The sequence below is a fragment of the Nerophis ophidion genome, linkage group LG02 (genome assembly GCF_033978795.1).
Source record: "Nerophis ophidion isolate RoL-2023_Sa linkage group LG02, RoL_Noph_v1.0, whole genome shotgun sequence".
NCBI lineage: Eukaryota > Metazoa > Chordata > Actinopteri > Syngnathiformes > Syngnathidae > Nerophis > Nerophis ophidion.
Genome location: NC_084612.1, coordinates 13,404,305 through 13,427,344, shown reverse-complemented (window position 1 = coordinate 13,427,344; position 23,040 = coordinate 13,404,305). Strand labels below are relative to the sequence as shown.

The 23,040-nt window shown below is 41.2% G+C and overlaps 1 protein-coding gene across 1 annotated transcript in view; it reads left to right on the top strand.

Moving 5' to 3' along the window:
* The first annotated feature begins 293 nt into the window (after positions 1 to 293).
* Positions 294 to 23,040, top strand: part of LOC133536914 (potassium/sodium hyperpolarization-activated cyclic nucleotide-gated channel 4-like) — a 308,924-nt gene continuing 286,177 nt past the window's right edge. Inside the window, exon 1 of the mRNA XM_061877619.1 lies at positions 294 to 1,322. Within this exon, the coding sequence (XP_061733603.1) occupies positions 604 to 1,322 (719 nt within the window). The 5' untranslated portion in view covers positions 294 to 603. The remainder of the gene's footprint in view (positions 1,323 to 23,040) is intronic.

Sequence of the window (23,040 nt, the reverse complement as noted above, 5' to 3'; positions counted from 1 at the left end):
ATCAGCAGCATGAATATTCACATCTTCACCTAGGCGCACCGTTCGGCTGTGGATGGATGGGTGATGTCAGCGCCGCGCTCCGTGGAACGTCGCCGCGTTCCTACCCCCCCGTCCATGATCGCCCCACTTTTGAGCGGCGCGACGCTTCCTCGCAAGACGCCTCCACGAGGAGAGGGGCGAGCCTCTCTCCTCCGTGCGTGACCCTTCTCCTCCCACCCTCCGCGGCGCGTCCCTCACATGTCAGGCTAAGGTGACTTTCAGGCAGTTCCCCCCCGCCTCCCCACCCACTTTTGCGCACCATGTCGCCCAGGCGCAAATATGCGTGTGTAGGTCAGGGACGCGGTGGCCAAGCGGACCGTCCAGGCTGTGCGTGATGAGGACTCAGGTAGTGGAATTTTTGCCCAAAAAGGAGACACCACGAATAACGGCATCAGCAAGGAGAGTGCGTGTCATGTGTTGCAAGCTTTCAGAGATTCAGATTCGCTCCACGCTGCTCACAAACGGATAAGAAGCGCTTGGGGGTGGTCGATAACAACAACAACAACAAAATCGCCCCACTCCCCCCCAAAAACTGGATTTGTTTAATTTGCACTTAGTGTCATAATGGACAGGTTGCACTCGTCCATGCGTAAAAGGCTGTATAGTTTGCCCCAGCACATCGGGCACAAATCCTCCATCATGGGTGAAGGAGAAGACGCAGACAAGGACACGCGGAGGAAGAGCATCAGGATGAAGCCCCTGCCGTCGCCCACCTCCGGGGGAAGTTGCAAAGCCATCGGGGAGACCAAGAGCGGCGAGTCGGCCATCATGGAGACGGACATCGGGAGACCCATGAAGACCAGCTCTAACGGAGACTGCCGGAGGTTCAGGGGCAGCCTCTCGTCCATCACCAGCCGCCATGTGCACGACTCGGACTCGGCGGAGGAGAGGCGCCTCATCACCGAGGGGGACGTCACCCCCAGCGAGGAGAGCCCACCGGGAGCTATCGGCGAGGTGGCCCCGGAGCAAGGCGCGCAAGGCGGCGGCGGCGGTGGAGGAGGCGCCGGCGGAGGAAGTGGTAGCAGCGGTGACGCTCCTCCGAACGAATCCCAAGCGGACGCCCAGTCCGGGTTCATAAAGTTGGATGGAATTGATCAGATCTTACCGGACGATGAGCGGTTGTACCAGGCCGGCTTCATGCACCGGCAGTTCGGGGCCATGCTTCAACCCGGGGTCAACAAGTTCTCCCTGAGGATGTTTGGAAGTGAGAAGGCGGTCGAGAGGGAGCAGGAGCGGGTTAAATCCGCCGGATATTGGATTATTCACCCCTACAGTGATTTCAGGTAAACCTAATCGAGCTGTGTCACCTCAGAGCAGGGGTAGGGAACCTATGGCTCTAGAGCCAGATGTGGCTCTTTTGATGACTGCACCTGGCTCTCAGATAAATCTTAGCTGACATTGCTAAACACGGTAAATAATGAATAATTCCGCCGGTAATTACAGTGTCAAAAATAACGTTCAAAATATAAAAGATTCTCATGCATTTTAATCCATCCATCCGGTTTCTACCGCACCTGTTCAAGAAGTCGCATTAATGGTAAGAAGTATTTTATGTATTGTTGGTTAGCTTCAGAATAACAATGTTATTAAAAAGAATAAGAGACTTAATATACTCTAAAATGTTGGAGTTACTTAAAAATGCATGCATCATCATCATCATTTATTTTTATTCCTTTCATGAAAATGCATATATAAAAGCCACGTACAATTGACACTTTTATTGTTTTTTCTTGTTTGTTATACATTTCCATGATCAGAAAGGAGCAGATGGAAGAATAATATTCTTATATTTATCTGCCCCCTTTTTAACACAAATTATTTTCAATGAATTTATAACTGTTCCCTCCAACAACACCCGAACTCCAACATACTTTCCAATTTTCTTTTAAGCATTTTCTCAATGACACGTCCAATCTAAATCAAAATTCAGTTTGATATAATTCCAGTTTTCTCTTTTTATAACTTTTTTTAAAAAACAAAGATATTCTTACAGCTTTTTAGTGAAGTGAAGTGAATTATATTTATATAGCGCTTTTCTCAAGTGACTCAAAGCGCTTTACATTGTGACACCCAATATCTAAGTTACATTTAAACCAGTGTGGGTGGCACTGGGAGCAGGTGGGTAAAGTGTCTTGCCCAAGGACACAACGGCAGTAACTAGGATGGCACAAGCGGGAATCGAACCCGCAACCCTCAAGTTGCTGGCACGGCCACTCTACCAACCGAGCTATGCCGCCCTTTGTTTAGAGAATTCCATGCTTTCACACCAACAACAGACACGCACATTTGTTTCAAATTTGTTGGGACTCTTGGATGTTTAAAGTCATACGGCCTTCTGTGGTTCTCATCTTCAGATCTGAACACAAATAACTTTTCTATGTCCTTCGGAATAACATTATTTCTCGCTTTGAACATCATTAATAGAGTATTTAATTCTAAAATGTATTTTAGTTTTAGTAATCCTGACCTAATGAAGAGTGGTTTTGTGTGGTCTCTATATCGTACTTTAAAAATGATACAAATTGCTCTTTTCTGTGAAAGAAATAAAGGCATTATGTTGCTATGATATGTATTTCCCCATATTTCTGCACAATAATTGAAATAAGGTAGAATAATAATTGTATTCAGTCTTTAAAAAAATATAATCCGGCTCTCACGGAAATACTTTTTAAAATATTTGGTTTGTATGGCTTTGTCAGCTAAAAAGGTTCCCGACCCCTGCCTTAGAGTTTGGTTATATTCTTCTCTCCAATCACCAATACATTGAAATAAAAACTTGAATAACAAGGTACTTTGGACAAGTTACATGTATTTCCCTATATAAATAAAATGTGCATTTACTACTTTAGGATGCACATATTTTTCAAGAGGCCTGTTTAATAATGCAATAATCCATGCATGATAACATAGCCTTTTCCCGGTATGGGAATTTAGCAGTCGTTCGAATGCAAATAAAATCACTGGTCATACATTTCTGATTTATTAACATATATGTTAGATGTCAACATATACATTGGGTGTGTTTTGACCTCCGCCGAACCCCTGAGGCCGACTCACCGAACCCCTAGGGTTCGATCGAACCCAGGTTAAGAACCGCTGACATAGGGTTAAAGGTAAATTGAGCAAATTGGCTATTTCTGGCACATTATTTAAGTGTGTATCAAATTGGTAGCCCTTCGCATGAATCAGTACCCAAGAAGTAGCACTTGGTTTCAAAAAGGTTGGTGACCCCTGGTTTAGATGTAGACACATAGAATCATCATACTGCTGTGATGATATGCATCAAGTGTTAATTCAAGGCTAAGCTGCTAAATTTATTCTAGGGGCTTCATTTGGGAGGAATTTGATTGCTAATTAATAGCATCTTGAAGCTATCAAGGCAAATAGGTGTGTACTACTAAATTATTCTTAACTAGTTTGAGGCCTGAAGAACAATGACATTGGGGATTCTTTGTATTTATTTAAAAAAAAAAGGGATTTAGTACAATTACAAAAATATCCACACTTATATTTCTTGCGTTTAAAACTGATATTAAATATATTTGAGTAAAAAGATAACAGTCAATGAATTGATTGGAAATGTATCAGTGGTCATTCTTCACATTTCAGCCCTTTGACATGCTTGACTTGAAACACAAATTCCCACTGATTAAGAAACATTTCAGCAATGCTAGTCAATAAACTAGACGTCAAAGGCTGCATACTCATTGTCCAGCACAGCTCTGGAGGTGTTTGGAATTCGCTGGCATCTGTTACAATAACTTTCCCCCTTATTTTTTGATCAAGAAGATTTAGTCAAATGCAGTTATTTTTTGAGGATTCCTGTTACACAAAAAAGACAGTATTATCTTTATCTATATTGCACTTAAGGTCATTTTAAAGTTCTGCACGTTTGTTGAACTGCAGACTTTATGATTCAGATTTCGGTTTCTTACAGTGCCCTTGAGTTTGTTATTGGCCATGTGCAACTGATTCATGACCACACAGAGCCTCTGAACAAGCTGCCTTTATTCTGTCTTCTGTAATCAGCTTTTGTCATGTAACTATATGTGTTTAAATATCCTATTAGCCCTTGAGAGGTTTAGAAAGATATTTGTGTTTATTGGCAAAAACCAGCTGTCATGTGACTGTGAAATCACATAAAAAGAAATGTCCATAGCTTGATAGAGTAATGAAAACAGTTTTTTTCATCTTTCCACGAGCTCATTTCCTGTAGCTCGGTAATTAAGGAGAAAATATTTAATTACAGCCAGTGTCAGATTTAGTTCACCAGTGCATCTATTCACTCGAGCTTCATTGTGATTTTCCCTTGAACAGAATGTAGTCTTGTTATTAACACATGATACAGAATTCTTGCGTTCCTCGGCCTTCGCAACATGTCTGACGCTTAGAGACAATTGAGAGGCTGATGTGAGTTTGGTGAAAAGGGCAAAAAAAAGACGTGCCTCACAATAGAAAACAAGGAAGATTTCTCCTTCATCTCTTCCATTGGAAGAGTAGAATAGTGGCTTGTTTCAGACTGATTTGTTATGATGGTCCATTTTTGAGTGAAGAATAGACTGCTTGTTAATGAAGCTATATGTGGTGATTAGAGAGAGAGGGGACGCACATGTTCAAGGGAAATTAAGTAATCCGTTACCTCTATGACTGATTCTGTGGAGGGTCACATGGGGCAAGGGTGTTGGAATCCACCTGTCAGTTAGAGGAAGGGTACTACTTGGACACATCGCCTTGTTATCCATAAGGGTGAAACCGATATAGAGCCAATAACCATCCACACTTACAGGAAATGTAATATGTGTGCTCTACAATACATCCGTTTATTTAATTTGATTTATGACCAGAACTATCTTAGACGAGAGCCACAAATGCAAAGTGTACATCAAGGCATTTTCCACACTTTACCGAGTGAGCAACATAGGCAAGGAAACACGCCATCCAGGGAATTAACCTATAGTACAGTTCATTTTGGTATCAGTTTACTAAACCCTAATCCATCCATTCATCCGTTTTCTACCGCGTATTCCCTTCGGGGTCGCGGGGGGCGCTGGAGCCTATCTCAGCTACAATCGGGCGGAAGGCGGTGTACACCCTGGACGAGTCGCCACCTCATCGCAGGGCCAACACGGATAGACAACATTCCCACTCACATTCACACACTAAGGCCAGTTTAGGGTTTCCAATCTACCTATCCCCAGGTGCATGTCTTTGGAGATGGAAGGAAGCCAGAGTACCCGGAGGGAACCCACGCAGTCACGGGGAGAACATGCAAACTCCACACAGAAATATCCCGAGCCCGGGATTGAACTCAGGGCTACTCAGGATCTTCGTATTGTGAGGCAGACGCAGTAACCCCTCTGCGACCGTGCTGCCCTAAACCCCTAATCAGACTTCCTTACTGTATTCTGCATGAGGTGTCAGTACACTTGGTGATAGCTGAACCTCACATGAGCAAGCATTCTGGCAAGGAACAATTCAGTATAAGGAAGAAACCTAAGATTACTAAGCATGATTGGGAGATGCAACATAGTAAAACAGCAAAATCCAGTAAGGACCAACCAGGGAACTGTACGGTATCAAAGCGTACTCCTGCAACCGGTGTTCTGGCAAGACATACTCCCCTTTGGAATTCATGGGCACACTTCATCTGCACATGTATATGAATCTGATAAATGCACCATAAGAATTTTGCTTTTCTCGGATTCTCAGAGGGGGGCATGTATTTCAACGGGAAGCATGTCTCGCCAGAACACCATCACTCTTACAAAAAGGGTACTGAAAATTGTTTCAAGGTGGATATTTTGGGACCCTTCACGATGAAAATGCCGTAAAATGCGTACCGAACTGTACTACTTTTTGAAAGCTAAGCTTAACTATCTATACCTAAATCTTCACTTGTCATACTACCCACACATTGTAGACACTTTTATGCTTCCAACTTTGTGATACTTGTTTTGAGGGAAGGTCATTTTTGCTCCAACAATTGTGCTCAGTGCATAAAGCTAGGTGTGAATGAATTTGGAATCTTGGTGATTTTCAGCCCCATCCAACACCCTTTGAAGAACACTGTACTAAATGTACATTTGTTAGTGTCGTACTTTGGAGCTGAAATGTGCAGCTGAGTGTGGGATAAATTCCCATTAATTTTTGCTTGTCATAACCGCCCTATGATTGACAGGCTAACATTCCAAGTTTTCGTCAATAATTCACCCTATGTTGACTGACTTTGATTGATTGATTGATTGAAACTTTTAATGGTAGATTGCACAGTTCAGTGCATATTCCGTGCAATTTACCATTAAATGGTAACACCCGGATAAGATTTTCAACTTGTTTAATTCGGGGTCCACGTTAATCAATTCATGGTAGACTTGGGTATGATTATTGGCATTGTGACTTTGATCCGCATTGACCAGGTTTAGAGAGGGTGGTACAGTGAGCCCCACCTTATAGAAAAGCTCCGCAAGCCGCAAGTTTGGGGTTAGCTCTTTGTTCGCAGTGCATTAATTATGTTATGGCTTGTTAAAGTGCATCATTATGAATATGAACCACGAGGCCATTAAGGCACACAAAACTTATTAGGTAATTTGGGGACAGCGTGGCTCCTGAGGGTTTCTGGTTCGATCCCCGATCATCCTAGTCATGTCCGTTGTGTCCTTAAGCAAGACACTTCGCCCTTGCTCCTGATGGGTCGTGGTTAGGGCCTTGCAGGGCAGCTCCCACCATTAGTGTGTGAATGAATGAATGTGGAAATAGTTTCAGAACGCTTTGAGTACCTTGAAGGTAAAAAAGCTATACAAGTATAACCCATTTACCGTTTATTTAATTTAAAACTCTGAAATTACTGTGACTCGTTTGGTAAGTCACTCACTTTGCTTAGACCACACAAAGTGCACAACTCCGACTAGTGATCTAAAGAACTAAATGGACAAACTATTTAAGTCCATTCACCAAACCAAAGGATGCCAAGGCAAAACCGGCGAGGCTTACAAATTATGACAGTGGTTTTATGGCGTCTGCTTTTATTGAGAACAATGATTGAAGGCCAAGGTGTATCGTGTGTCATCAGGTCCTTGCATGTTGTTACGTGTGTCCTAATATTTTTGTACATATTGAATTTTTGAACCGGTCAAAGTTACACGGTTGGCCATTTCGGCTGTGTTCCTACTTAACTGCCTTACGCCGATGTGCCCATCTCTTCTCTCTTACTCAGCGTGTTAAATGTCACAAGAGAGGGTGATTTGGGGCTTGGGGAGATTGTCCTTATACTGAAAGGTCAGAAGTTTGGCTCTGGCCCTCAGTTTTGAAATGTCTTGGAGCGGTATGCAGAAATAGGCTGTGGTGCCGATGCTCTTGCATGTATGATGCACGTGTGAATCTCTTAGTGAGATGGAGAGATTAAATTGAGAGAGAGAGAGAGAGAGACAGAGAGCATGCTCTAAAAAATAAGGTTACCCAACTTGTTTGGGGTCTGAAAGAGGATAATGTGTGTTACATTTAGTTTGATGGTGCATTCAATGTTATGGTTATATCATCGCTCACATATACAGTGAAATCTCTGCGGTCAACCACAATCCATTGTGGAACACTAGTTGACGTCTGATTTGTTAATATTTTGAATATAGCTTACAGGAAATAATGGAAATAAGATAAATCATGACTGCAGGCAATGTTTGAGCAATTTTAATATAGTTAACAATCCTACAAGTGTAAAACAATAAGTTGAATCACTATGATATATGACTGCTTACTATATGCTTACTAAATACAATACTGCATTATTTGATGGCTGCAGTTGACACTACGGATGTACAAACCCCGTTTCCATATGAGTTGGGAAATTGTGTTAAATGTAAATATAAACGGAATACAATGATTTGCAAATAATTTTCAACCCATATGCAGTTGAATATGCTACAAAGACAACATATTTGATGTTCAAACTGATAAACATTTTTTTTTTTGCAAATAATCATTAACTTTAGAATTTGATGCCAGCAACACGTGACAAAAAGTTGGGAAAGGTGGCAATAAATACTGAAAAAGTTGAAGAATGCTCATCAAACACTCATTTGGAGCATCCTACAGGTGTGCAGGCTAATTGAGAACAGGTGGGTGCTATGATTGGGTATAAAAACAGCTTCCCAAAAAATGTTTAGTATTTCACAAGAAAGGATGGGACGAGGTACACCCCTTTGTCCAAAACTGCGTGAGCAAACAGTCAAACAGTTTAAGAACAACAATTGCAAGAAATTTAGGGATTTCAACATCTACGGTCCATATTATCATCAAAAGGTTCAGAGAATCTGGAGAAATCACTCCACGTAAGCGGCATGGCCGGAAACCAACATTGAATGACCGTGACCTTCTATCCCTCAGACCAGAGGTGCCCACACTTTTTCTGCAGGCGAGCTACTTTTCAATTGACCAACTCGAGGGGATCTACCTCATTTATATATATCATTTATATTTATTTATTTATGAAAGAGACATTTTTGTAAACAAGTTAAATATGTTTAATGATAATACAAGCATGTGTAACACATATATATGTCTTTCTTTCACAAAGACAAGAATATAAGTTGGTGTATTACCTGATTCTGTTGACTTGCATTGATTGGAATCAGACAGTAATGATGATAACGCCCACATTTTCAAATGGAGGAGAAAAAAAGTTGTCCTTTCTGTACAATACCACATGAAAGTGGTTGGTTTTTGGCATCTAATTCATCCAACTTCCATACACTTTACAAGAAAAACATTGGCGGAAAATTCCTTTGCTTGCTTGATTGACATTCACGGCACCCGAGGGTCTTGTGAGATGACGCTGGCTGCTGCCAGTTCATTATTATGAAGAAATGACAGAGAGGAAGGCGAGAAACACTTTTTATTTCAACAGACTTTCGCGCCGTCCCTTCCGTCAAAACTCTAAAGGCCGACTGCACATTTCCTATCTTCACAATAAAAGCCCTGCTTCATGCTTTCTGCGCTAACAAAAAAGGAGTCTCGGAAAGCTGGCGTGCACAAGTGATGTGCACGCCAGCTTTCTGAGGGATCGCTTGTGCACGCCAGTTTTCCGAGACTCTGTATTTAGTTAGCGCAGGCAGCATGAAGCAGGGCTTTTATTGTGAAGATAGGAAATGTGCAGTCGGCCTTTAGAGTTTTGACGGAAGGTACGGCGCGAGAGTCTGTTGAAATAAAAAGTGTTTCTCGCCTTCCTCTCGGTCATATTTTCATAATAATGATCTTGCAGCAGCCAGCGTCATCTCACAAGACCCTCCGGTACCGTGAATGTCATTTAAGTGACGTCTTGGTGAAGATTGATGGTCAGTAATTTTTAGGTCTATTTTTTTTAAAAGCCTGGCTGGAGATCGACTGACACACCCCCCGCGGTCGACTGGTAGATCGCGATCGACGTAATGGGCACCCCTGCCTCAGACGGTACTGTATGAAAAACCGTCATCAATCTCTAAAGGAGATCACCACATGGGCTCAGGAACCCTTCAGAAAACAACTGTCACTAAATACAGTTCGTCGCTACATCTGTAAGTGCAAGTTAAAGCTCTACTATGCAAAGCGAAAGCCATATATCAACAACATCCAGAAACGCCGCTGGCTTCTCTGGGCCCGAGATCATCTAAGATGGACTGATGCAAAGTGGAAAATTGTTCTGTGGTCAGACGAGTCCACATTTCAAATTTTTTTAGGAAATATTCAACATCGTGTCATCCGGACCAAAAGGGAAGCGAACCATTCAGACTGTTATCGAAGCAAAGTTCAAACGCCAGCATCTGTGATGGTATGGGGGTGCATTAGTGCCCAAGGCATGCGTAACTTACACATCTGTGAAGGCACCATTGTTGCTGAAAGGTACACACAGGTTTTGGAACAACATATACTGCCATCTAAGCGCCGTTTTTTTCATGGATGCCCCTGCTTATTTCAGCAAGACAATGCCAAGCCACATTCAGGACGTGTTACAACAGTGTGGCTTCGTAAAAAAAAGAGTGCGGGTACTTTCCCGGCCTGCCTGCAGTCCAGACCTGTCTCCCATCAAAAATGTGTGGCGTATTATGAAGCGTAAAGTACAACAGCGGAGACCATGGACTGTTGAACGACTGAAGCTCTACATAAAACAAGAATGGGAAAGAGTTCCACTTTCAAAGCTTCAACAATTAGTTTCCTCAGTTCCCAAATGTTTATTGTGTGTTGTTAAAAGAAAAGGTGATGTAACACAGTGGTGAACATGCCCTTTCCCAACTACTTTGGAACGTGTTGCAGCCATGAAATTCCAGGTTAATTATCATTTGCAAAAAAAAAAAAGTTAATGAGTTTGAACATCAAATATCTTGTCTTTGTAGTGCATTCAATTGAAAATGGGTTGAAAAGGATTTGCAAATAATTGCGTGCCGTTCATATTTACATCTAACACAATTTCCCAACTAATATGGAAACGGGGTTAGTAATGGTATGACAAATTCTTATCATCGTTATTGTGACCAAGATAGAATACACTGCTTTTTATTGTCACTATACACAGGTACAATGAGATTAAAAGCAATTCCAGTATCAGTGCTACAAATATGCAAAACATAGGAAGGAAAGAAAAGAAAAATAGTGCAAAAAGAGGTAAGGTGCACAGTCCAGTCCTGAGAACGAATGTTCTGCATGTGTTGTTTAAATATTAAATATTATACTATATACATATATACAGAAGCATTCAGACTGTGGGTGGAAAGTAAAAATTGCACACAGAGTGCAACAGTAACAGTTTAACGTTATTATCACTGAAGTTTGTTTTATATGTATAAAATAAATAAATAAAAGAAAACATTCATGATTATTTCCTTTAGAGCAGAAACATTATTGTAGGTCGGAAAACTGTTTCATGTGTACCTAAAGTACAAATTGAAAGAGCATTTGAAAGCAACACAAGCTTTATAAACCATGTAAAAAAAAAATAATGTAAGTAAATATGAATAAATGTGAAAATTGTGCAAGACGTCACCTCATGAACATACTGTAAGAGGTAAACAAATAAATTGTAAGAGTTGAGCAAGATGGCGCCTGATGGCCATACGGCGTACCGTAGCTGCACTTTTTGTCCATGTAGATAAAACTAGTGTTCATATACTATGAGATCGAGTCTTGCACTTGTCAGAAGACACATCCGCTTTTTGAAATTTTGGCAATGAAATATGACAGAGCTGCAGTGATGTCTTTTGACATTTTTGACAAAGGGGAATAAGCAGCCTGATTCTGGAAAGCATCAGGTATTATATGTGTGATGGTAGTAGATGATGCTGCTGTGGCATCATCTACTTTTTTTATTAGATGCTGATTGGGCAGCACGGTGGACAATGGTTAATGCATGTGCCTCACAATATGAAGGTCCTGAGTAGTCCTGAGTTCAATCCCGGGCTTGGGATCTTTCTGTGTGGAGTTTGTATGTTCTCCCCGTGACTACGTGGGTTCCCTCCGGGTACTCCGGCTTCCTCCCACCTCCAAAGACATGCACCTGGGGATAAGTTGATTGGCAACACTAAATTGGCCCAAGTGTGTGAATGTGAGTGTGAATGTTGTCTGTCTATCTGTGTTGGCCTGCGTTGAGGTGGCGACTTGTCCAGGGTGTACACCGCCTTCCGCCGGAATGCAGCTGGGATAAGCTCCAGCGCCCCCCGCAACCCCGAAAGGGACAAGCGGTAGAAAATGGATGGATTGATGATGATTATTATAATCATATTCATTTGTCTGCCCTTAGATCAGTAGGTTATGAGTTCAAACCCCAGCCGAGTCATACCAAAGACTATAAAAAGAGGACCCATTACTCCCTGATTGGCACTCAGCATCAAGGGTTGGAATTAGGGGTTAAATCACCAAAAATTATTCCCGGGCGTGTCCACCGCTGCTTCCGACTGTTCCCCTCACCTCCCAGGGGGTAATCAAGGGTGATGGGACAAATGCCGGGAATAATTTCGCTACACCTAGTGTGTTTTGGACTATCAGTGGTACTTTAACTTTTTTTTTTAACTGACTGACACACACAGACACGCACGCACGCACGTACACAAACCCTAATGTTACTCATGTAAAAACAAAACATGTGGCACTAACATTGAGTAGCATCGCTCATTCAGAGCACAATACACACAAACCGAAGCAAATTTTGCTCCAAAAACATATATTTTCACAGTAGTATCATTAGGTAAAACTTAAAGTAAAGGTAGAGTGGAAAAACAAGTTGCCTGTGTAATAAAGTTATTATAATATTCTGTATATATGATGTACGACACCAAAAGACTTATAAAAATTGCAAATAAATAGTTACAATCAAAATAATATCAATCTCAAGGAGATTCCCAAGCCAATTTGAGAGATGATGAGCTAGCCAGTTACGTCATCATGTGACGTAGAAGTAGGAACCAAAGACCCCTTCATCACCAACAACAATGCAAATCATGCAGACTTTGTGAGAGCTAACAACGATTACTTTGGGAAAAAATTGTCAGAGTTGCCACTGACAGTTTGTTTGTGTTTTATTTTCTCCTCTGTATGTTTAGTATTTCCTGTCTTTAGTTCCTGTCTAGTGCTCTTATTTTGGTTCAGCTTCCTGTTTGTCTCCCTGTGTCCTGTTTTCACTCAGCTGCGGCTGATTGGCATCTGGTCGTGTCGCTGATGTCAATCAGCCAGCTCCTATTTTACCTGCTTTGTTCCTCCAGTCAGTGCTGGATCATTAGATTGTCGTTGCCTCATGTCACTCTTGTGTCTTTGCTACCTGTCGTGTCTGGCATCATTTCAGCTTTACCTGTCGTGCTACATCTTGTCCTGGTCGTCGTAGCGGTAAGCTGTTTTTGTTAGCCATTAGCTATTTCCAGTTTTTCTGTTTGTTATCCTCTAGCTTCCATGCTAAAGTTCCTTTTTGTTTTTCTAGCTCCCAGTGCTAGCTCTCTTAGTTTGTTCGTTCGTGCGTTCTTTTTGTTTGTCCTTGTGTAGTTTTAATTAAACCAGGTTTTCATATACCATGCATGCCTCCATCTCTGCATCTCGGGGTTCGACAACAACAAATAACTGTGACAAAAATATTCTCCAAAACCTTACACAGTTGATCCTGGATATAACAATGATGATCTACAAGTTTTAGAAGCTATGCTTAACAAATCCAGCTTTAATGAAACACTAAGCATCATGTAACGTTATTACTAAGTGCTAAACAAGGAATGCAAACTACAAACATAATAAAACGATCCCTTACTGCACAATGTTTGCGCTCACTGATATGATGACTGATAGGTGTCAATATTTTCCTGTTTAGCTAAAGAATTAATCATGATGCACATGAAGGGTTAGCGAGTTAAGTCCCTGCTGACATCGTCTTAGGTTGTGTGCGTTTGTCTCCATCTCCGTGTATGAATTGAATGTCACAGATGAACAACTTCTAGATTTATGGCTAAATCATCGTAGTATCTATATGAGAGACATAGTTTATGATAAAGAATAACTTTGACGAGCCGAGACGCGATGATGCATAAAAGAAGCAGAGGGCTGCATAGCTGTGTGTGTGTCATTGCACCAATAAAAATAGTTTGTCGACATTAGCGCGTATAATACCACCACTGCCAATGTTTAGTTAATATTCAGGCCAAGATATGTATGAAGAGTATTGTTGGTGAGTTTTGGATGGTTAATTCGAGGGTTATCCATCCATCAATCAATCCATCCATCCATTTTCTACCGCTTGTCCCTTTTGGGGTCGCGGGGGTACGCTGGTGCCTATCTCAGCTACAATCGGGCGGAAGGCAGGGTACACCCTGGATAAGTCGCCACATCATCGCAGTATTTCGAGGGGTTATGAGAGCAAAATAGAGAACCCCCTTGACTACTTTTTTAGCAAACTTTTGATGTATTGTTTTATTTACGATTTAGATTGCATAAAAAAAGAAAAAAGTTTTCAATGTTTTCATGTAATTTTTAGGAATTGAGAATCATAGACAGCACATCGTTGTCTGTTTGCGTATTTTTAGTATGACTGATCTGATAACTTGGTCAGAGTGCAGAAGCATTACTCCAGTGACGTCGATGAATTGATTAACGTGGACCCCGACTTAAACAAGTTTAAAAAAATATTCGGGTGTTACCATTTAGTGGTCAATTGTACGGAATATGTACTGTACTGTGCAATCTACTGGTAAAAGTTTCCATCAATCAATCAAATCTTTGGAAGTAGCCGAAAGTATTCGAAGCGGAATATTCAAAATGGCTCACTGAAAATGTGGCATTTTGTGATGTTTAAATGGTGTTTATACATACCAAGAGTTAGTTTTCCAGGAAATGAGCAGTGCCGCCTTACACACATTAATAAGTGACGGTTTTTCGATAAATAAAAATGTTAACGGTATTGCTAACCGCGGTTTTTAATTTACAGTTTATCATTACATTTCTAGTTGACACCAATGCAAACTATTGTTGGAGGGTTTAGAAACAACCACCTTAAATTCTGTTCTATTCTTTTTATAATTGGTATTATTCTTGTTGACACATTCGCTATGTTGAACTGAGCAGTAATGTGTTTACTGCTTTGGTTGCTTCTCTACTTCTGCTACACAGTCCCTCCAAGATTTTGTGGACTTTTTTTGTGTTTGTTGCAGCCTAAGGGGCCTGCAACATATTTTTTTAAAAAGGCTGCGGAAAAAACGTGAAATGTTTTAGGGATTTAAAACCCCACCCCCAAAAAACAATAACATTGCATCCGCTTGTGTCTTTATGAATTTGTATCCTGTATTGTATGTAGTTTTTTTGTAACCCTAACCCCAAAAATCACAGAATATCAACAAGGAATGCTTTATTTGCATATTACGTTATATACGTTTATGACCAACACAACTGTTCCTACCAACACAAAAATGGTATACAGAAAAATGTGCAACTTGCAGACATAATTCAGATTTGTGCCTGTTTTACAATTGAAAGTTGATCCTAAACCTTCATTGCACATAGTGTACTGGCAGTTTTGGTGAGAACATCGGGCAACTGTACTGCGTGATATATATAGCAATAATTTTTGTTGGTAAATGACGAGCGATTTTTGTCAAACATCATTTTTGTCAATGCAAACAAAGGAAGTGAAGAAGCAGGGGATATTTCAACAGATACTGTAATTGACAGTTGTGTTCTGTGTGATTTGTTCCTGGGACCAATTCTATTAGTGAAAATTATCCAAAATGTGCAGGATAATTGCGGGAATTCCAAGGCTGCGGATTATTTGCGGGGATCGTTTGAATTTGCATGAAATGACGCGATCAAAATATTGCAAAATCCTGGAGGGACTGACTACTACTGCAGCTTTTTCCGCTTCTATGGTCATCATCACACTTTTCCTCATTGCCATCATGGTTACTGTTTGTAAACAAACAGCTTACACTTCTGGGTCATTTAGATGCAGACTGAAGACTTAAGGTATTGTGCAACTGCTCTATGTGCAACTACAATAACGTTTAAAGACTAAGCTTTTGGTTAGGACTAGAGCTCAGAGACCTCAACAAAGGTTCCACGGGACAATTAAAACCGCAGACGTGTTGCAGCAGGGAGGTATTGTCTCCTCGAGTCTAGAAACACATTGTATGGTTCTGAAGACAAGGCACACAACTTTTAACGCACCATTTCACACATCGATGAAACCATAATGACCCATTACTGAGCTACCTTTCAAAGGAAGTCTGTGTTATTAGTCATACATCAGCATTAAAGTTAAAGTTTTTTTTTTAAAATAATGGCAAAGTTAGACGCCAAGGGAATAGCGTGCCATGTCAGGAAGATGACACTGCACGTCGAGACAACTTTCAGCTTGTATTTGAGTTCTAATGCGCTGAAGGGGAAACGCTACTTTGGACACCTACATTCTCGGAAATCAGAATCAGACGGGACAAGATGACTCTAATTAAAGTACACAGTGAGTGTAAGTGGGACCTATTTAATGGGACCTTTTTAGGAGGCGAAGGGTTGCTCCGACTAAAAGTTTTATTCCCATGTCTGCATCAAAGCCTGAGCGCTATAAACTCAAATTACAGTGTCACAAGGAATCACATAGTCATCACCGTGCCAGAATTTAGCAAAAATCTTTCCTTGTCAAGAATTGTATAACGCTAAGAAGTAGGGAGGAGCAATATCTAGCCAGGGAAAAAGACGGGATTAAAAACGGCATCATAATCCAATCTATAGCCTCATTTCCAGCTCCAAAGCCCAGAACAGCTTCCTTCCATTCTGAACATGCATCTTCTAGCGAGGGGATGCGGTCATCGACATGCTGACACTGAGCGCTCCCTCTTGGAAAAAAAAAAAACCCCGATATGACTGCTTCTGTGAAGATTCTTTTAAATGAGGCAACCTTTTAAACCCATGAGTACCATATGTGTGGAGGGTTGATAGGATTGCTGAACTTTGCATGTGATTGAAGCTACAATGACTGTCCAAACTGCTGCTGTGCATAAGCCCTGCTAAAACCCATCACTGCTACACGTCCCATGTTGTGACAATTAATACAGCTCTGAGGTTGAACACAATCGGTTCCTGGATGGAAGGACGGATGGATGGAAATAAACGGAAATCCAATTAATCTGTGGCAAACTATACAAAATAGTTTCATCACGTGGTTTGCTTGAAGTTTAGGACGTTTGGGCGCTTCACGTTGCCAGTATACGTGAAGTGCATGCTAACCGCTAGGAAGCTAACCGCAGCTCGCACTTGTGTTTGTGTGCTGCACCGTGAATTCACAAACGGCAGGTTTAGTCACGTTTGCCTTAAGTTTATTATATAGGCCCTCTCCCCTGTGACTGTGTGGTTTGGAGAGCGAGTGTGGGACATTATAGCGAGTTTAGTTATGTGCTATTGTTGCTAAGTTGCTGCGAGGGACGTGGACAGCGCGATGTTGGCGGGTCCATTGCACGCGCTCACGGACTAGTCGATAGAGAGGTGACCCAGGACGAGGCTGGTTCTCCTCTCGCTCCAGACTGGACCTCCTGAGGCGTGCTAAAGGAAATACGGCCGTGCTCCCCCGCCCCCATCTCTACTCCACAACTGGAGTTGTCCCCCCTCTCCAACGCCCCCTTTGTATCCGGCAGTTCCCACTCACCCACCCCTAAGTGCACCACCGATTCATCAGGACTGCAACTGACAATCTTCTGGCCCAGCCAAGGGGCCCAGGTTGGACTGCGTGTGTGTGTTGTGTGATCGGTTTAGTGCGGGTTGTTCTATTGGGGAGGTAACGTGTGAGTGAGGAAAAGTGTATGAGGGTAATTAACGTCTGGTTATTGTATGTCTATCGGGTTATTATATAGTACATTTTTAAACTTTATAAGCCGTCTCCTCTCACTCTCTCTTAAGATTAGATTCTTGCATAAATATTGAATAATTCGAGTCATCCCCCTAAGGTAAAAATACAGTCCTTTACAGGCTCCCGTACACTATGCTTTTTCATAACTTTGTCACTGTTCAATACAGTTGAAATAAAATAAAAATACATGTCTTTCATTGTATATGATAGAGGTGTAGCTTTCGAGAAAATTGAGGCTCGTTCAAAATATTTGCATTCAGACTGCCATAAAAGAGTTGATGGAGTTGACCTCTCCATCCATCCATCCATTTTCTACCCCTTTTTCCTTTCGGGGTCGCTGGAGCCTGGACAAGTCGCCACCTCATCGCAGGGCCAACCCAGATAGACAGACAAGATTCACACTCACATTCACACACTAGGGCCAATTTAGTGTTGCCAATCAACCTAAGCCCAGGTGCATATCTTCGGAGGTGGGAGGATGTCGTAATACTTGGAGAGAACCCACGCAGTCACGGGGAGAACATGCAAACCCCACACAGAAAGATCCCGAGCTCAGGGTCGAACCCAGGACTTTCGTATTGTGAGGCTGTCACACCTATGGATCATATTTTGTTTTGGTCATGTTCGGTTTGGTTTTTTGGACATTTGGTTCTGTCTTGGCACTTCCTGGTTTGTTTTCGTCTCCATGCCCACTCATTAGTTTTCACTTGTCATGTCATGTCCCTGTTCTCAGCCTCACACCTGTTTTCACTAATGATCACGGCTACTTAAGTCACTCTTTTTCTTGTCTTGATTCTGGGATCTTCACACGCACACACACACCCTTGCTGCACCTCCTTCATGCCCTCGTTCAGTTCCATGCCTTGTAAGTTTGTGTATTTATGCTATTGTGCTAGTTTTGTTTATAGTCATTATCATTCATGCCAATCGAGCAAGTGTTTTTGTTTCATGTTTGTAGTTTGCAGCATTTATGCTAGTCTTTTGTTTCCCAGCCTAGTTTTGTACTTCAGCCCTCGTGCGTACCTTTTGTTTGTCTTATTAGTTATAGTATGAAATAAAAGAAAATATACTCACAGTCACGTCTCGCCCGTGCAAATCATTCTCTGCATCGAAGAAACAACTTTAAACCAAGCCCAGTTGTGACAGAGGCAAACACACAAACCCCTGTACCACCGTGCTGCCAAGTTGACCACTTCTTTTTAAAAATGAATAAACATTTGTGTGTGTAGTCTGTAATGGTTGGTGACATATGTGTACGTGGAGACAAGAGCGGAGTGAGACATGAGTTGTTTTTTGGTATATAGTGCATGCCCTTAAAATTGTTATCCTTTTATTATATACCATTTGTTGCGTTTTTACACATATTATGCAGAACAGTCAACAAATAATTATGTATTCAATGCATTATATTCAGTTCAATTGTAGCTATCACATTTTCGTCAATGCCATTAATATTATAAATATTATTTCCAAAAACATTCCGTCGTATCCGACTTCAGGAGCTATGATCTGTACATTCCTTATCAAATCAATTTTTGCCTGACTGACAAACTATGTCCCCACTGACACAATGAAAATCCATCTTTGCCAGATGAAAACCGGATGATTTTTGTCTCTTTGCCTATAGAATCTTCCGGGTAAATTCTATCAATGCGAGCGCTTTGTATCGAGTTGCAGACAAATGATGCAGTGCAATATTAGAATGCAACCCTCTGATTGTCAAGTGCCTTTTAATTATCTGGTGTTTCAGAGCCGAGAGGACACATCTGTTGGAAAGTCTTTCATGTTTTCCCTGAGAGAAAGGAGAGTGTCACACATTTTGAACATTTCTTTTTCCTTATTCCCTTTGCATTGAAGGTTTTATTAAGCCATTCCCTTTTACTCCCCTGAGAACCTTGTTGCCAAAACTATCAGAGACGGAGGTTGGCTGTTCCGCAGTTTTCTGTCAATCAGTTAAATCCCTTTGCAACAGTCAGCAAGTGAATCCTTCCATTCTTATTGCAAAGTTGACTTTCTCAACCAACATTTGATTCCACCTGCACACTCTGGCGCCGTTTCCCAGAAGACACTTAACTAGACAGCAGCAAAGAAATTCTCAGAAAATAAATTACCTTTTGTTTTCCAGCCATAGTATTTCCTCACATTTTTACATATAAAATACAGCCATAGTATTTCCTCACATTTTTACATATAAAATACACTATCATGCTGTGAATACACTAGTAGTTGTAGGACAGTTCAATGCATTTTTCAATGCAATGATATAAGGGATCAGCCAGAAAAACAACCATTCTGTTATTTCATTGGGGTTCATTACAGTTGATTGGAGAGTGCGTTTCACTATCGATTTTGTTTGGGTGTCATGTTGTTGAATGTATTGAAAAATAAGATGGACAGACGAATACGGTCACAGAGGTGGTGGTTCCTCTTCGTGTGGTGGTGGCAGAGGTCAAAGTCAGAGTTAAATAAAGGTGCGGGAGAATATAAAAGCCCCTCTAATGAGGAGTTTTTTGTTTAATGCGGCATCCTATCACTGTGATCATTTCAGAATAAAACAAATAATACTTAAACACTTCTTAAAGGCTTATCAGATAGCTAAGGTCAAGGCAATGAAAGACTTATAACAATGCCGAATGACTCAGAATCTACAGTGTACAGTATTTTTCGGATTATAAATCGCAGTTTTTTTCATAGTTTGGCCGGGGTTGCGACATGTACTCCGGAGCGACTTATGAGTGAAATTATTAACACATTACCGTGAAATATTAAATAATATTATTTATCTCATTCGCGGAAGAGACGAAAAAAAAACAAAACAATCGTCACACACACATCAGCAATCTCCACACACACGTCAACCAATAAGAATTCGGCGGGGCAGGGTCATGGCAGAAGTGTATTGTGGGCCACGCAATGCTAACTGCTATATGCTATATGCTACTGCCGTAGCTATTAAAATGGATCATTCCAACCTTGGCGGTAACTTATAAAAACTGAGAAGGGCTGAACAAAAATGGCACCGAAAAGGAAATCATGTACTGCAGATTACACGCTGGATGTAGTGAAATATGCAGCAGAAAACGGCAAGAGGATGCGGTGCATACCTTTTGGATTTGGCAGAGTTGTTTAGAAGCGACATCGAGGAAGATGATTTCATCGGATTTATCTATTAGGAGTAACAGATTTTTTGGTAAACGCATAGCATGTTCTATATGAATGACTCTGACCATATGTTACGTTAACATACCAGGCACATTCTCAGTTGGTTATTTATGGGTCCTATATTGTACACTTATTCAGCCTGATGTACACTATTCTTTATTTATTTTAAATTGCCTTTCAAATGTCTATTCCTGGTGTTGGATTTTATCAAATAAATTTCCCCCAAAAATGCGACTTTTACTCCAGTGCGACTTATATATGTTTTTTTCCTTCTTTATTATGCATTTTCGGACAGTGCGACGTATACTCCGGAGCGATTTATAGTCCGAAAAATAAGGTAGTAATTTTTTTGATAGTAGGCTATTATAGCTAATATAGACACTTAAGTCATGCGTTGCTTTCATTATAACTCAAATACAGTGGGGCAAAAAAGTATTTAGTCAGCCACCGATTGTGCAAGTTCTCCCACTTAAAATGATGACAGAGGTCTGTAATTTTCATCAATGATACACTTCACCTGTGAGAGACAGAATGTGAAAAAAAAAATCCAGGAAATCACATTGTAGGAATTTTAAAGAATTTATTTGTAAATGATTGTGGAAAATAAGTATTTGGTCGACCATTCAAAGCTCTCACTGATGGAAGGAGGTTTTGGCTCAAAATCTCACGATACATGGCCCCATTCATTCTTTCCTTAACACGGATCAATCGTCCTGTCCCCTTAGCAGAAAAACAGCCCTAGAGCATGATGTTTCCACCCCCATGCTTCACAGTAGGTGTGGTATTATTGGGATGCAACTCAGTATTCTTCTTCCTCCAAACACGATGAGTTGAGTTTATACCAAAAAGTTCTGACCACATGACATTTTCCCAATCCTCTGCTGTATCATCCATATATCCATTTTGGTATAAACTTAACTTGTCGTGTTTGGAGGAAGAAAAAATGCTGAGTTGCATCCCAAGAACACCATACCTACTGTAAAGCATGGGGGTGGAAACATTATGCTATGGGGCTGTTTTTCTGCTAAGGGGACAGGACGATTGATCCGTGTTAAGGAAAGAATGAATGGGGCCATGTATCGTGAGATTTTGAACCAAAACCTCCTTCCATCAGTGAGAGCTTTGAATGGTTAACGAAATACCTATTTTCCACCGTAATTTACAAATAAATTATTTAAAATTCCTACAATGTGAATTCCTGGATTCTTTTTTCACATTCTGTCTCTCACAGTTGAAGTGTACCTATGATGAAAATTACAGACCTCTGTCATCATTTTAGTTAGGAGAATTTGCACAATCAGTGGCTGAATAAATACTTTTTTGCCCCAATGTATATGGCTTTTCATTTTTTGCGGCTCCAGACTGATTCGTTTTTTGTATTTTTGGTCCAATATGGCTCTTTCAACGTTTTGGGTTTCCGGCCCCTGGGTCAGAGCAACATTAGAGGCCTTTGTTTTATGTTTCCCAATCTCAAATAGCTGACATAATTTCTTCTTTAGACCACAAACGACTTGACACCAAAGCAACAGCACTCCGTATTGCCTCGATTCCTTCAAGACACGACTAAGTACCTCCATCAATTTGTGAAATGCCAACAAAATGTTTTAATGGGAAAATTCTCAGAAAAACACCTTTTTATAAATTAGAATTTATTGAAAACAATAAACATGAAATTGCAAACAATCAAACAAACAGACCAACTCATGGCAATAAAGACGTCTCTGTCCGTGGTAATGAAACCTTTTGGATTAAGAAGCATGAATGCAACCTCCAGCGTTTCAGCTTCCGCCCTTAATGGAGCGTGTTTTATAGCGCTAATCTGCACGGGAAGGTTTTGACACTGTCACAGTGCGCGGCTTCAATGTCTCTTGTCTTCTCTTTCTGGTTTACGTTGAATAACGACCCGCTTTTAATTTAGTCGCGGTTAAACATGGGGATTAGAGAGGTTTTCTGGCCGGGCCCGAAAGTGGTCTAGTCAAAATAGGCTGCAGCACTCATCCACAAATATTGAGCCAAGAGATTATTACGGCACAATTTATTTAATGGAGGGAGCCCATGCAGGGGAGGACGTGTTTGGCTGCCGGGTAGAAGGTTGCCTGTCACGGCGCCGCAATGATTGAACGCTATCGTGCGACCTCCCTCGCTAAGTGAAACAGTGTGAAATCTGCACACGTGATCACAACTTTAAAAAATTGGATTTTTACATCTCGGGGAGTCGGATATCCCCCTCCCCCTTCCTGAGATGTCATTCAATGCTGCTGTTTGTATTAGTCGGAGAGGGGAATTTAACCTTCTGATGGTAATCTGGAGTTGAGATTATACTGATTGATTGGACATCATATGCAATTTTGGAAATAGACGAACCTGCTGGCGTTTTCTCCCCTCGCCCTCGTTTGAAGCGTGTCACCCAGCTGGTGTGCGAGATGTATTTCGCTCACCTAACAAATGTAATGTTGTGTGTCCTTCCCTCCCGCTCCACCATCTTCTGCACTGGCACATCAATTTATAATCTC